This window comes from Pinus tabuliformis, chromosome J, assembly GCF_031772625.1.
Source record: "Pinus tabuliformis cultivar Carrire ecotype Pingquan chromosome J, CPIR1, whole genome shotgun sequence".
Lineage (NCBI taxonomy): Eukaryota > Viridiplantae > Streptophyta > Pinopsida > Pinales > Pinaceae > Pinus > Pinus tabuliformis.
The window spans coordinates 434,699,814-434,712,870 of record NC_142295.1 but is presented as its reverse complement, the minus strand read 5'-3'; the positions used below and the strand labels follow the sequence as shown (position 1 = coordinate 434,712,870).

The 13,057-nt window shown below is 39.1% G+C and overlaps 2 protein-coding genes across 2 annotated transcripts; both read right to left on the bottom strand.

Annotated features, from left to right (window-relative positions):
* Nucleotides 1-3,003: 3,003 nt before the first annotated feature.
* On the bottom strand, nucleotides 3,004-6,070 carry LOC149227669 (uncharacterized). The gene is made up of 2 exons (XM_089377856.1): nucleotides 5,870-6,070; nucleotides 3,004-5,748 (listed from the first exon to the last, which is right to left on the bottom strand). The coding sequence occupies exons 1-2, from the start codon at nucleotides 6,068-6,070 to the stop codon at nucleotides 3,265-3,267; spliced, it is 2,685 nt and encodes an 894-aa protein (XP_089233982.1). The 3' UTR covers nucleotides 3,004-3,264.
* Nucleotides 6,062-8,651, bottom strand: LOC149227668 (disease resistance protein RUN1-like). Its single transcript, XM_089377857.1, has 3 exons — nucleotides 7,687-8,651; nucleotides 6,323-7,421; nucleotides 6,062-6,199 (listed from the first exon to the last, which is right to left on the bottom strand). Exons 1-3 carry the CDS (start codon nucleotides 8,214-8,216, stop codon nucleotides 6,089-6,091), a joined length of 1,740 nt encoding a protein of 579 aa, XP_089233983.1. The 5' UTR covers nucleotides 8,217-8,651; the 3' UTR covers nucleotides 6,062-6,088.
* Nucleotides 8,652-13,057: the final 4,406 nt, after the last annotated feature.

Genomic DNA, 13,057 nt, shown 5'->3' with positions numbered 1-13,057 from the left:
TTAATGACTCCATTTTCCCAACTTAGAAAGACACTAGTTTTGATCCTCCATCACCCTGTTTTTATATTAAGTTATAACTTATGTTTTGCTAGAGATAACTCTTCATTTCAGCATGAGCCACCATTGACTAGATTTAGCAATCCTAATCCACGGATACACCCATTTTTTAGATTTGGCATTAGAGTAGTTCAAATATCTTGAGAAAGAACTGTAAGGGAAAAGGTTGCCAATAAACCTTGTAGATGGTTTGCATTGGAGACTAAGATAGATGTAGAGTAAAGCTCATAGATGGTCTGCATGAGACATAGAATGTAGAGAAGCTAATTGAAGTGAGAAGTCACAGGAAGAAGGACTCCAAGGTGCAATTTTGACATGGAAGATTTGTATCTAAAGTAACTCGATACACTGTTAAATCATTTTTATTTTTAATGCATTTCTTATCATCCTATTGTATAACTTTGTCAAAGGTTTGCTCACCATTTTCTCAAGAGTTTTCTTTGTATATTTAAGTATTAAAAATTGTTAATCCTCAGTAAGATCTGTTTCAATAGGGTTTGGGAGTTTTCTTTGTATATTTAAGTATTAAAAATTGTTAATACTCAAGTAAGATCTGTTTCAATGGCGTTTGGTTGGTTGGTAGAGTAGCTTTTGTTATTCCTCTGTCAAGGTTTAAATTCCAAAGAAAGATTTGCCAAGTTAGTGTGATTTTGATGGAAAAGATATCATGAAGTTAAGTTTTAAGCAAAAATATAGTTTCCTTCAGTTATGAGATGTATCTGCTTCATTAATAAAAGTGTTACTCAGATGTGTTAACCCAAGTGCAACTAAGGTCTGCTTCTAGTTACCAATCCTGTCATAATCTCTGGAAAAAAAAACCATACAGGTTATCAAGTTTACAGCATTGTTCTTTTGGGTCACTCACTCACTATTCATATAGTGAGGGTCCTCTCGATGGCGGCCCTCTCCTCTCCCTCTCCTTAACAGTCGAGGCCTTGTTTTACAGATTATCAAGTTTACAGCATTGTTCTTTTGGGTATTGAGGCCTTGTTCTTTTGGGTAATGAAGCCATTTTGAACGAGCATCAATAAGGCTTACAACAATGCAGCAGGAATTAAGATGTCTCTAATGCTAATTAGCTGTTGTGAAAATCCTTGTATATGGCATATTCTACAGCTGCAGTATGACCAATACAAAATTGGTATGAGAAAAATAGCAACTGAATGTTCTAACCTGATATTGTGCAGGATGCTATCCACCAACATCATGTCATCCACGTGCTAATGAGAAAGACATTCAAGCCTATGGATTCATAGTCATTGTAAGTCAAATTTTTGAAACTGGTTAAAAGATCCTTTGTTTCAGGTTTTTATATAATTATGAGAGGCAGGTCATTGTAAGTCAAATTTTTGAAACTGGTTAAAAGATCCTTTGTTTCAGGTTTTTATATAATTATGAGAGGCAGAGAAATAGAAAAGGGCAAAGTTCAGTCTTCTTAATTGTTGAAGTCACTAATGGGAGAATTCATTTGCCAAATAAACATTCAGGTTGTGATCATAACCCTTATTCTGCTCATCGGTGACTGTTTAGTATGGCAAATGTTAAGCATCATGTAGTGAGTCAATTATTGTCTCACTGTGTTTCCATTTTTAGTAGATGATAATAAAACGATATTCAATGAACAGGGTGAAAAGGTAGTAAGCCAATCATGACTTACTGTATGGTGCTTAATATTTTCCCTTCAGCATGCCTTATGACTACTTTCCATTGCAATTAATAGATGAAATGGCAGAGAAAGAAATGAAAATGTGCAGCATGGTTTAATGACTCTTTTTTCTAAGCCTTTTTAAATTTTGAAAGGGAAATAGATGGGGCTGCCTTAGAGTTCAGTTTAATGCAACTGGCATTTTTTTTCGTATGCTTTAGCTTCATTTTCATGAAAAAAATCTGATCTTTGTCATGGTTGATAACTTTCTATGGCTGACATGATACAATTGGGAATGCATGAAAGCTGCCTGTTAACATGCCAAAAGATGAAGCGGTTTTAGTTGTTGAACATGCCATTGAAGCTTTGGGGTTGCAATGCCAAAAGATGAAGCGGTTTTAGACTTTAGTTGTTGAACGTGCCATTGAAGCTTTGGGGTTGCAATCTGTACGAGATTCGTTAGTTGGTACAGTGGAAAAGTGAGGGATCTCTGGAGGACAGAGAAAACGTGTAAATGTTGGGCTTGAGCTGGTAATGGAACCATCTCTTTTGTTCTTAGATGAACCCACATCTGATTTAGACAACACTTCTTCATTGTTGCTTTTAAAAACCCTTCGTCAAGAAGCTTTAGCAGGAGTAAACATATGTGTGGTACTTCATCAACCAAGGTAAAGTTTTATATTAATCATGACTGGCATGTGTTTCTGCTTGCATGACTTCAAATGACCAAAAAGGAAAATATGAAAGAAGCATGACTCTTTGCTGAAGCATATTAATTTTTGGTTATCTTTCTTTTAATGGTAGATTTTGGGAATATTTTAGAATTTAAATGACTTAGCTCTGGTTTATCATATCTATTGGATTCCTAGAAATATCTTGAGATCTGCAATAGAGTTAAATTCCCTTGAATTGGTGTTTTACTTGCAAAACTAAATACCATTGATATGGGAATTTGGTTGGTTGAATACCAGTTTCCAAATGGTCTCTTTTCATTTACAGCTTATGTAAATGATGTGCTTGGTTTATTTTTTCAGCTCTAGATTATTCAAGATGTTTGATGATTTAGTGTTGTTGGCTAAGGGTGGATGCACTGTGTATCTTGGACCTGTGGATGAAATTGAAGAATATTTTTCCAGCCTTGGCCTTATATTCCCTGACCTGTTAATCCCCCAGATTACTTTATGGACATCTTAGAGGGGATTATAAAGCCAGAAAGAAGTCCAAGTTTTGATTGCAATATTCTTCCTCTGCAGTGAATGCACCATAAGGGGTATGATATCCCAAGAGATTTACAGGAAGCCTTTGCCAGAATTGGAATTTGTATTTCTCCAAGAAAGGAAACTGTCAATGAGGGAACCAGAAAAGAATCTTTGACATAGAAACAGGGCAAAGTGTTGAATTTATGGATATGTCTAACTCTGTACAAACAGCAGATTTGTTCGAAGTCCATTTTCATCCTAATAGTGGCAGAAAATATTTATATTGCCTACAAGCATTATCTTATAACACAACTAAGATTGGCACGTACCTTTCACATTTACACTCCACCACAAACTAAAGGCTTACAACGAGGAGTATAGTGCCGACCCCTTCATGTCGATAACCGTGATGGCAAAACGATCCGGCAGGACACCCTCCTGCAAAGCTGCCATCTCCTTCTCCACCACCTCCTCCTCCTCGCTGTTGTAAGTGTCACATGGCGTGGAATTCCCAAAATGTGGCAGCTCCCCCACTTGTATGTTATAACACCCCCGGATGTCTACATCCACAAGTTCGGCAAGCCCAGAAAGCCCTTCTGTTTTCCTCAATGCACCACAACCCCTTAAAATCAGATGCTCTAGTGCTTTTGGTAATGAACCAACATTTACCAAATCATTACAACACATGATGCGGAGGGTTTGAAGGTTGATGGACACACCTTCAGGAAAGGATACCTCTCTTACTTCTGTGCAGTACAACTCTAACTCCCTGAGCCCAATCAGGCCTTTGTCCTTTGCCCTTCGCTTTCTCTTTCTCCTTGGGGCAGACAACTCCTTAAATGGCAGTTCCCGTAACGGACAACCGCGTACTCTTAAAGTTTGGAGATTGTTCATCTCCATGAGACCTGGTAACTCTTGTATTCCACATTTTGATATCTCCAACTCAGTCAACTGAGTCAACAGTCCAAATGAATCGGGTAGGCGTTTCAATTCCTGGCATCCATGGAGCAGCAGCGTCTTCAAACTCGATAGGCAACCCAGCAAAGGTGGCAGCTCTTTCAACAAAGGACTTCCTAAGAAAAGATATCTCAAATTACTTAGGCATGCGGTCTGGGCATTGGTTAGCTCTTCTAAATTTGTACCCAAAAGGTTTAACATTTCCAAGGACTTTTGATGTTCCACTTGGGCGGGCAATGCTGCCATTTGGACACATCCTGATAACTCTAACATTCGAAGCGTGGTGATGTTTCCAGGTAGTGCAAGCGAACACGTGCTACAATGACTCAAATCCAGACATGTCAGCTGCGATAGATTCCCCAACGAATTCGGAAGCTTCTTCAAACTTTTGCATCCAGACAGATCAATACCTCGGAGATTTGCTAACTCCCCCAGCGATTTCGGAAGCTTCCTCAAACTTTTGCAGTTATCCAACTGAATGGATCGGAGTTTTTTCAAATTTCCCAAGGAATGTGGAAGCTTTTCCAAACTTTCGCAACCGGACAGACCTACTGTTTGGAGATTTGTTAAATTCCCAAATAAATTATTTGGAAGCATCTTCAAACTTCTACATGCTGCCAGATCGATGGACACAAGATTTGTTAAATGCCGAAAGGAATTTGGAAGCGTCTTCAAGCCGGAGTATTGCAGGAAGATCCATCGAAGATTCTTTAAATTCCCAAAGTAATCTGGAAGTACCTCCAAACTTTCGCACTTCTCCAGACTGATTTCTTGGAGATTTGTCAAATCCCCCAAGGAATTTGGAAGTTTTTTCAAACTCTTGCAATTGGATAGATTAATATATTGGAGATTTGTTAAACACCCCAAGGATTTTGGAAGACGCTTCAATCTGTCGGAGCCAGACAGGTTGAGGCGTTGAACACTTGTTAAACCTGTGAAAGAATCTGGAAGCTTCTTCAATCTTTTGCTGCCAGTGAGTTCAATGCGTAAAAGACTTTTCAAACTCCCAAAGCAATCTGGAAGTACCTCCAAACCTTCGCAGTCCCTGAGGGTGATTCTTTGGAGATTTATTAAATCACCCAAGGAATTTGGAAGTTTTTTCAAACTCGTAAACCCAGATAGATAAATATATTGGAGATTTGTTAAATCCCCCAAGGACTTTGGAAGCCGCTTCAATCTGTCGGAGCCAGAGAGCATGAGGTGTTGAAGATTTTTTAAATCCGTGAAGGAATCTGGAAGCTTCTTCAATCTTTTGCTCCCAGTGAGTTCAATGCTTAAGAGATTTGTCAAACACCCAAAAGATTCTGGAAGTACCTCCAAACCTTCGCAGTTGTTGAGGGTGATTCCTTGGAGATTTGTTAAATCGCCCAAGGAGTTTGGAAGCCGCTTCAATCTGTTGCAGCCCGACAGCGTGATTTGTTGGAGATTCGTCAGATTCGCGAACGAATATGGAAGTAGCTCCAAACTCTTGCACCTGTCGAGGGTGATTCGTTGGAGATTTGTTAGATCTCCCAAGGATTTTGGAAGCCGCTTCAAACTGTTGCAGCCATACAACTGGAGGACTTGGAGATTTGTTAAATCTGTGAAGGAATCTGGAAGCTTCTCCAATCTTTCGCAGCCAGAGAGAACGATGCTTTGGAGATTTGTTAAATTTCCAAATTCCTTCGGAAGAATCCTCAAGTGCCCAGACAGTTCGAGATATTTCAAGGAGCGGAGCTGAAAGAATTCTTCTGGTAACGTTGGTAACATCGATAGATCTGCGAGCTCTGGAGGACGTGTTGAAAATTTATTCCGAAGGACAATCTTTTCCAGGTCTTTCAGCTTCCCTATTGACTTTGGAAACTCTAAAAGCGGAGCATCAACATACAACTCCCGCAACTGCAGAGGTGCCTGCAATGTTCGACGTTTTAATCATTACAAAAAACAGAACAGAGGTGCCTGCAATGTTCGACGTTTTAATCATAACAAAAAACAGAAGATACCCAATTACTCTCATCTACTATTTACTTACCTGAGAATCACGACGCCATAATTTTTTCAGTTTCGTCCCTTCCACTTCTAAAACTTTTAGGTGGTCCATTGGAATCCAGGAACGCAGCGAAGAGCAGGGACAGTTATACCAGCAGAGCCATTCGAGATTTGGTGACCTCACCCTTCTTAATATGCCTTCCACAAATTCCCCATCACTTTCAAGAAGTTCCAATTTTCTCATTTTGAAGGCTGCCTGACTTTAAATTTTGTTCAATGGTATTTCTGATTTTGTGCGTAATAATGCCTCATTTTCTGTTATTGTAGAAGTCCACCCTGTAGGCATCCTAATTCCGCGTACATCTGGTATTACCTGTTCGTTCCTTAAAAGACAGTATTACGACATAGTACCTGGCATATTTATATAATTATTTGAATAAAACGAACTTGAAAGTTGTGGACATGGGTGTGAAGTCTTAGATGAATAATGACTTACAGATGATAATGACTGCTCCTCGAACAAATCATGGACCTCCTCAACGGAACGCCAAAGACGACGAGGCATTGATACTTCCTCAGCAATATTTCTTCCCATATCGCGCAGGTGATCATGCATTCTCATCCTCTTCGCACCGTACTCCTCTACAACCTCTACAAGACATCTGTCTTCTAGAGTTTGAAGACCCGCCAATCCGCCCCATATTGTTACCCACTTATCCCTATTTTCTCCGAGGGCAAAACAAGCAATATCTAAAAATATTTGCTGTTCCTTTTGATTCAATGAATTATAACTAATTTTAAGGCTTGCCAGGATCTTATCAGGCAATCTATGAAGTTCCTTCATTTTTTCTTCCCAATAAGGATGGTGTTTTTCACATAAAAGAGCACCAAAAACTTTCAGCGATAAAGGCAAACCGTTGCAGCTTTTTACAAACCCAACAACAAGGTTTTCAAACCCCGGTCGTGGATGTGGCTGAAAGAAAGCATGCGAACAGAAGAGCTCTTGAGAATGTAATTCATTGAGGCCGTTTAGGTGATAGATTGATGACTTTCCTATTCCTGCACTTCGAAGGACATGCTTGTCACGAGACGTGACCAAAATCAAGCTCTTGGGATGAAGGACGCCCTTAATTGGCAAAAATGCATCCAATTGATCCACATCATCTACATCGTCTATTATTATGAGAGCGTGACAAGATGAGAGACATGTTTCAAGTATTCCTATACCTTCTTCCCACTTATCAATTCCCCTGCTTATACCTTTCAAGTCTTTAATGAGCTGAGACTGCAGTGAAGGTAGCGACGCCCTAGACGCTCTTTCTCTCACATCAGCTAGAAAGGAGGAGCCGCCATAACCTGATCTCTTATAGTTGAAGAATTCCTTGGCTAGCGTCGTTTTGCCAACTCCACCCACACCTGCAATCGCCACAACCTTAGACTCCGTCGGTTGCTGCTCCTGCTGGAATGATACTGTCTTTTCAAAATCTTGAATTTTTTCCCCCAAACCAGTGGCATATTTGGCCACGTGTAACACTGGTTTTGGAACCTTTGTCAATACCCTTTCCACGACCTTATCCAAGAGATCAGCCTCGTCCCTGAAATATGCACAGTTAGAGGGTAAAATTACAAACAGTAACCTGACTAATTTGTCATGTGGCTATCAATCCATAAAAAAAAAAACTAAGACAGATTTACAAATTAAAGAGATCAGCTTCGTCGCTGAATATGCATATTCAGAGGGTGAAAATACAAACTGTAACCTGCCTAATTTGTCATGTTGCTATCAATCCATAAAAGAAAAACTAAGACAGATTTTCAAATTAAACGCTAACAGGGATTTTAACAGTGGAAGATACTCACCCATTACATGCCTCCAACTCAAAGCCCCTGATATATGAAACCTGAGAAAGAGCCTCTCTCCAACCTCGAATTCTTTGGGGATCGTATCGCCCCTTTTCTTCATGTTTGCGCAGGGCTTTAGCGTATGGTCCATCTTGAGCTGCGTCCGCCCACCGAAGATCTGAAGGCTTAACATCGTAAAATACTGGTAGAATGGTAGCCCCGCGCTTCTCGGAGTATACCATGAGACGGAGCTCATCGAGACACCATTTTGAATTGGCATAGTTTTCAGAGAAGATGGCTATGTGGACAGAGGCGACTTGGATAGCCACTTCGATTTGAGAAAGAATTCTTTTTCCAGCCTGTAATTCTGGCCGGTCAAGAAACACTCGCAACCCATGGGAAGTAAGGCGCCGGTAGAGATGTGCGGCCATGGTTTTCTTGACATTGCAGCCGCGGTGATTTATAAATATATGGAAGCCGTTCGACGCAGAATAGGCCCCGGAGGATGAATTAGATGCAGAAGTAGCGGCGGTTGTGTTATGTGCCATTGGAACAAGAAGAAGAAAAAAGACAGAGAGATAAGTAATGATAATAACCAACCAGATGATGCGCAGACAGGCAGATCGAAAGGAAGCAGATGATGCGCAGGCAGAGCGATGGGTACTTTGAAGCAGCAAACCCTTTGAGATGGTAGAAAACAAAAGCAAGGTAGGTGTGGCTTTGGATCTTCTCAAACACGCGGTGACCTGGAAACCACAACCCCGTAATTTACGTGTCGAACAGTGTTATGATGTGTTGGGCGTCTTCACCACACCGCGTTGTTTAGGCGCCCGCCAGTTTTGTGATGTGACGTCGCACAGCGTTTAATTACCTTGCCAAATGCCATTCCTGTGAGCGAGTATGAAGATCATCCATACTTTTCTGGTTTGCTGGACCCTCCAATACCATGTAGTGTCCTCTCGTCTTTTCCTTGTCGATCCGAGCAAGGAAACGCCAAAATGAATGATAATTATGTGTGGCTTAAAGATAAGAGAGGATTTTTAATTGGTTCTTGAGTAAGTAATGGAAGATCTATCGAATAAGATGTATGGATAACGTCATTATTTGATATTTCACACACTTATACATATCTTTAACAATGTGAAGATAAGAGTATTTTGAGTTGGTAGAATTTTAATTTCTGAATTTTTTTCAATAACAGACAAAGAGGTATGGATAACGTAATAATATGATATTTCACACACTTATACATATCTTTAACAATGTGAATTCAGGAATCTTTCTTTGGCGGGCAAGGTCACACTCTCTCAAGCTGTTTTGATGCAGATGGCAGTCTACTGGGCTCATCTATTCTTCATTTCGGCAAGCATAATCAAAAAGATGACCTCGATCACGGCAAACTTCATTTGGGGAGGAAGTTCCGATGAGAGGAAGTTTCACCTATCTAAAATGGACAGAATTTCATTACCAAAGAGTCTACTGGGCTCATCTATTCTTCATTCCGGCAAGCATAATCAAAAAGATGACCTCGATCACGGCAAACTTCATTTGGGGAGGAAGTTCCGATCAGAGGAAGTTTCACCTATCTAAAATGGACAGAATTTCATTACCAAAGAATCTGGGGGGATGGGGTCTAAAGGATTTGAGAATTTTTGGCAAGGCACTTTTGTGCAAATCGCTCTGGAGAGGGATTTTCGGGGACGGGCCATGGAGTGAGACCATTAAACATAAATATTTGAAAGGAAAATGCCTGGAGTTCTGGTATAGAAATGATGCAATTGGAATCAAAAAAGGATCGGCTATTTGGCTTAGCTTCAGGAAAGTTGAGAAATTCTTCTTGTCAAAACTAAGATGGAGGATCCACTATGGAAACAGGCTCTTCATTGGCATTGATCCTATCGCTTGTAGTCGCAGCTTCTATTTTCCAGAAGATCTTTTATTTGTCCTTCACAGAATCGGTGTTTTCACTTGGGACAAACTCATCTCGGATTGGCTAGGTATTACTCCTATTTGGAAAGATGCAAATGACATTGGTCTACCAGCTGAACTCTCTTCCACTTGGAATGCGGTCAAAGCATCCCTACAGGCAAGCGGAATTATTCGCGGGGGACTAAATGACCACCTAATTTGGTCCATGTCAAATACTCCTGTGCCAGCCAGTGTTAAAGACATCTACTCCGATATCATCTGCTCAAAGGCTTCGAGCTCTGCCTTTTTTTTCCCGATGGCTTTATGGAAAACAGGATGCCCCCCTAGAATGATCTTTTTTGCATGGCTGGTATTCAACAACAGAAATCTGACATGGGATAACCTGAGGAAGAGAAATTGGCATGGACCTAGCAGGTGTTCGATGTGCGAGTCAGAAGAGGAGACTAATCTTCACATGTTTTTTCATTGCAACTCCACTCAGGAAATCTGGTATGAGCTTGCCATTTTATTTGATTTTCCTCTTAATGTCTTTGTCTCTGTTCATGCAGCCTTTCAATGGTGGAGTTCTCAATGCGAGTCAAGGCGCCCCATTCTTATCATCATGATCTGGTGTGCTTGGAGGTGGCGGAACCATAAAATCTTCAGAGATTCTAAGGCTCCATATAAGTCCATTCTGCACTGTATCAGCTCTTTTTTTGACTCTGTTTCAAGCAACAGGCCTAATTCTTCGGGCTAAGCCTGTCTTTGCACTGTTCTTTCGATCATAATGATAAGCATATGTACCCATGAGTTCTGTCCCTTTTCATCTAGATTCATCTGTTTCTTTTATCTCTACAGTCTTCCTATAATGTTGTGCTATATGTCATCCATCTTATTATGATTCTTCTCAACGATGTCTTGTTTTGGAGCTGCACAAGTCATCTTTTTGTATCCAATCATGGTTTTTTATATTGACTTAATATAATCTATGATGCTTTTTCTTCTATATAAAAAAAAAAAAAAAGAGTTTTTTGAGTTGGCAGAATTTTAATTTCTGATTTTTTCAATAATAGACACAGGTTTAATGGTTAACCTTTCTATACTAATTTCAGAATTAGTTTTTCCCAATAGTTGATTAATAAAAGTCAAGTTATCAATTTACATCTTCAATTCGGACTTGATCACATTGCATTCAAGATGCCCAGAATACCCAGAATCATTATTTATTGTTGTTTCAGAGTGAAGGTCAACAAATGTAAAATAATTCTATGAAATGAGATTCCAATGAATCAACAACAATTAATAATGTTCGGAGTGAAAAGCAAATAAGAATATTACATATTACTGGGTAATAAATAAGGAGAATAGAAACAATTTGTTTTATATCTACAAAACTAACAACCCTGAGGTGCAATGGCTGGAATTGCTTCACATGCAGCCTCTTTCTTACTTTTTGTTGGAACTCTGGTCTAAGAATTACCATTAATCTGCACAGTGGCAGTAAATTTGGGACAATGTGCACATCCCATTTTTGTTCTTCTTTTGAGCGAGATGCTCAAGCATATTTTTAGGTGGTCTTGCTGGGTAGACATATAATATAATTAAGGAAGTTTACAACAATTCATTATATTTCGATAGATAAATAAGTTTATCTAACAAAAACAAATTGAATAAATTCCGAACAAGGGAAAATCAAAAGAAATAGAAAATCAAAATAGAATAAGCATTTTCCATGGAGGTCAACATTCTGGGAAGGCTTCTTGTGTTTTAATCTTTTCCGTTCTTTTAGATTTTGTTTAACTCTATAGGTAGTCTACATTCAACACTTTTTCAACAATAGTGGGGTTGTCCGCAATTATAATTTATGAATCTTTTTCAACACTTTTTCAACAATAGTGGGGTTTTTCAACACTTTTTCAACAATAGTGGGGTTGTCCGCAATTATAATTTATGAATCTTTTTCAACAGTGACAACATTCTCAACAAGAAACTTTTTTCACTGATTTTAGACTCAGTTGTTGCTAGTAGTTGATTATTAGAAATCATGTTATCAACTGGCATCTTTAATTTAGTCTGGGTCACATCACATTTTCCAATGGAATGTCCATAATCATTAGTTATCGTGCTTTCCTAATTAAGTTCAACTTTTTTTCACTGATTTTAGACTCGGTTGTTGCTAGTAGTTGATTATTAGAAATCATGTTATCAATTGGCATCTTCAATTTAGTCTGGATCACATCACATTTTCCAGTGGAATGTCCATAATCATTATTTATCTGCTTTCATAATTAAGTTCAACAACAGAGAAGAATTACATGAAATGAGATTCTGACGAATTAGCAACGATTAATATGGTTAAGAGTAGGAGGCAAGTGAGGATATTGCATAATACTTAAAAATAAGGAAAATGGAACAGTTTGTTTTCCATCTAGAAAAACTCACAACACTGGGGTAATGGCATGAATCGCTTCACGCACAATTTTGTTTTTTGCCTCCTTACTCTGTCGAGCCTCTAGTGTAAGAGGCTCATTAATCTGCAAAGTGGCAATGAAGGTGGGACAATGGGATATCCTCCATTGTATAATGAAATGATATTTTAAGGTCCACGAGACTAAAAATAGTCTATGAGATCATTAGTTCCTTGTTTTTCGCTCTTTGCAATTCAGTGCTCTTCCGATTCAAATTGATGATGAGCTGCCCCAACCTTCCAACAATCTCCTCGCTAAAAGGACAATGCTAAGAAACTGATGCTAACATGTTCTCATAACTTTCTCTGATGCCTTTGAATGCATCACATTCCAAAATGAAATGTTTTTCCGATTCCACAGCCCCAGACATGCAAAATGTGCACACCCTTTCTTCCCAAGCTTCTTTAGGCCTTTTCCACCGTCTTGTTTCACACCGAAGTTGATGTGTGTTGGTCCTTAATTGAGCAATAAGAACCTTTGCCCTCCACGAAATGCTAGCTCCAATGAACTCTTTTTGTTGTAAATCACACGTAGGGTTGAATTCCTCAATGTAATATTTCTTCTTTCTACTCAATTCTTTGCCCCATACCTTTTTACGAGACTTCTCCCTAACAAAATCATTTAGCTCCTTGCTATTTGTGGGACATGCATTGAGGTAGATATCCCATTTTTGCATCCATGTGTAGTTTTGTTTCATCCATGTTTTCTTTTTTTCATTGATGCCTTCATTGAAGATAACATTAGGCCATCTACCTACTCTCATTTGTTCAATTTTTTTTAGGTATCTTATGAGCCGCACCATAACAATTGTTTCAATGGAAGTTGCTCATGTTTCACTCAACAATATCTCATAAGGTACCGAGCTTTTTATTTTGAACTTGCGTTTTTGGATTTTCTCAATTTGTTTCCATTTTGAGACGGGAGTGCTGCTAGCCCATAGTTCACACCCATATAGCATCAGTGGACAAACTAGGAGTCCAAAAAGCACTTTAATCGTTTTCCAATCCCATAAC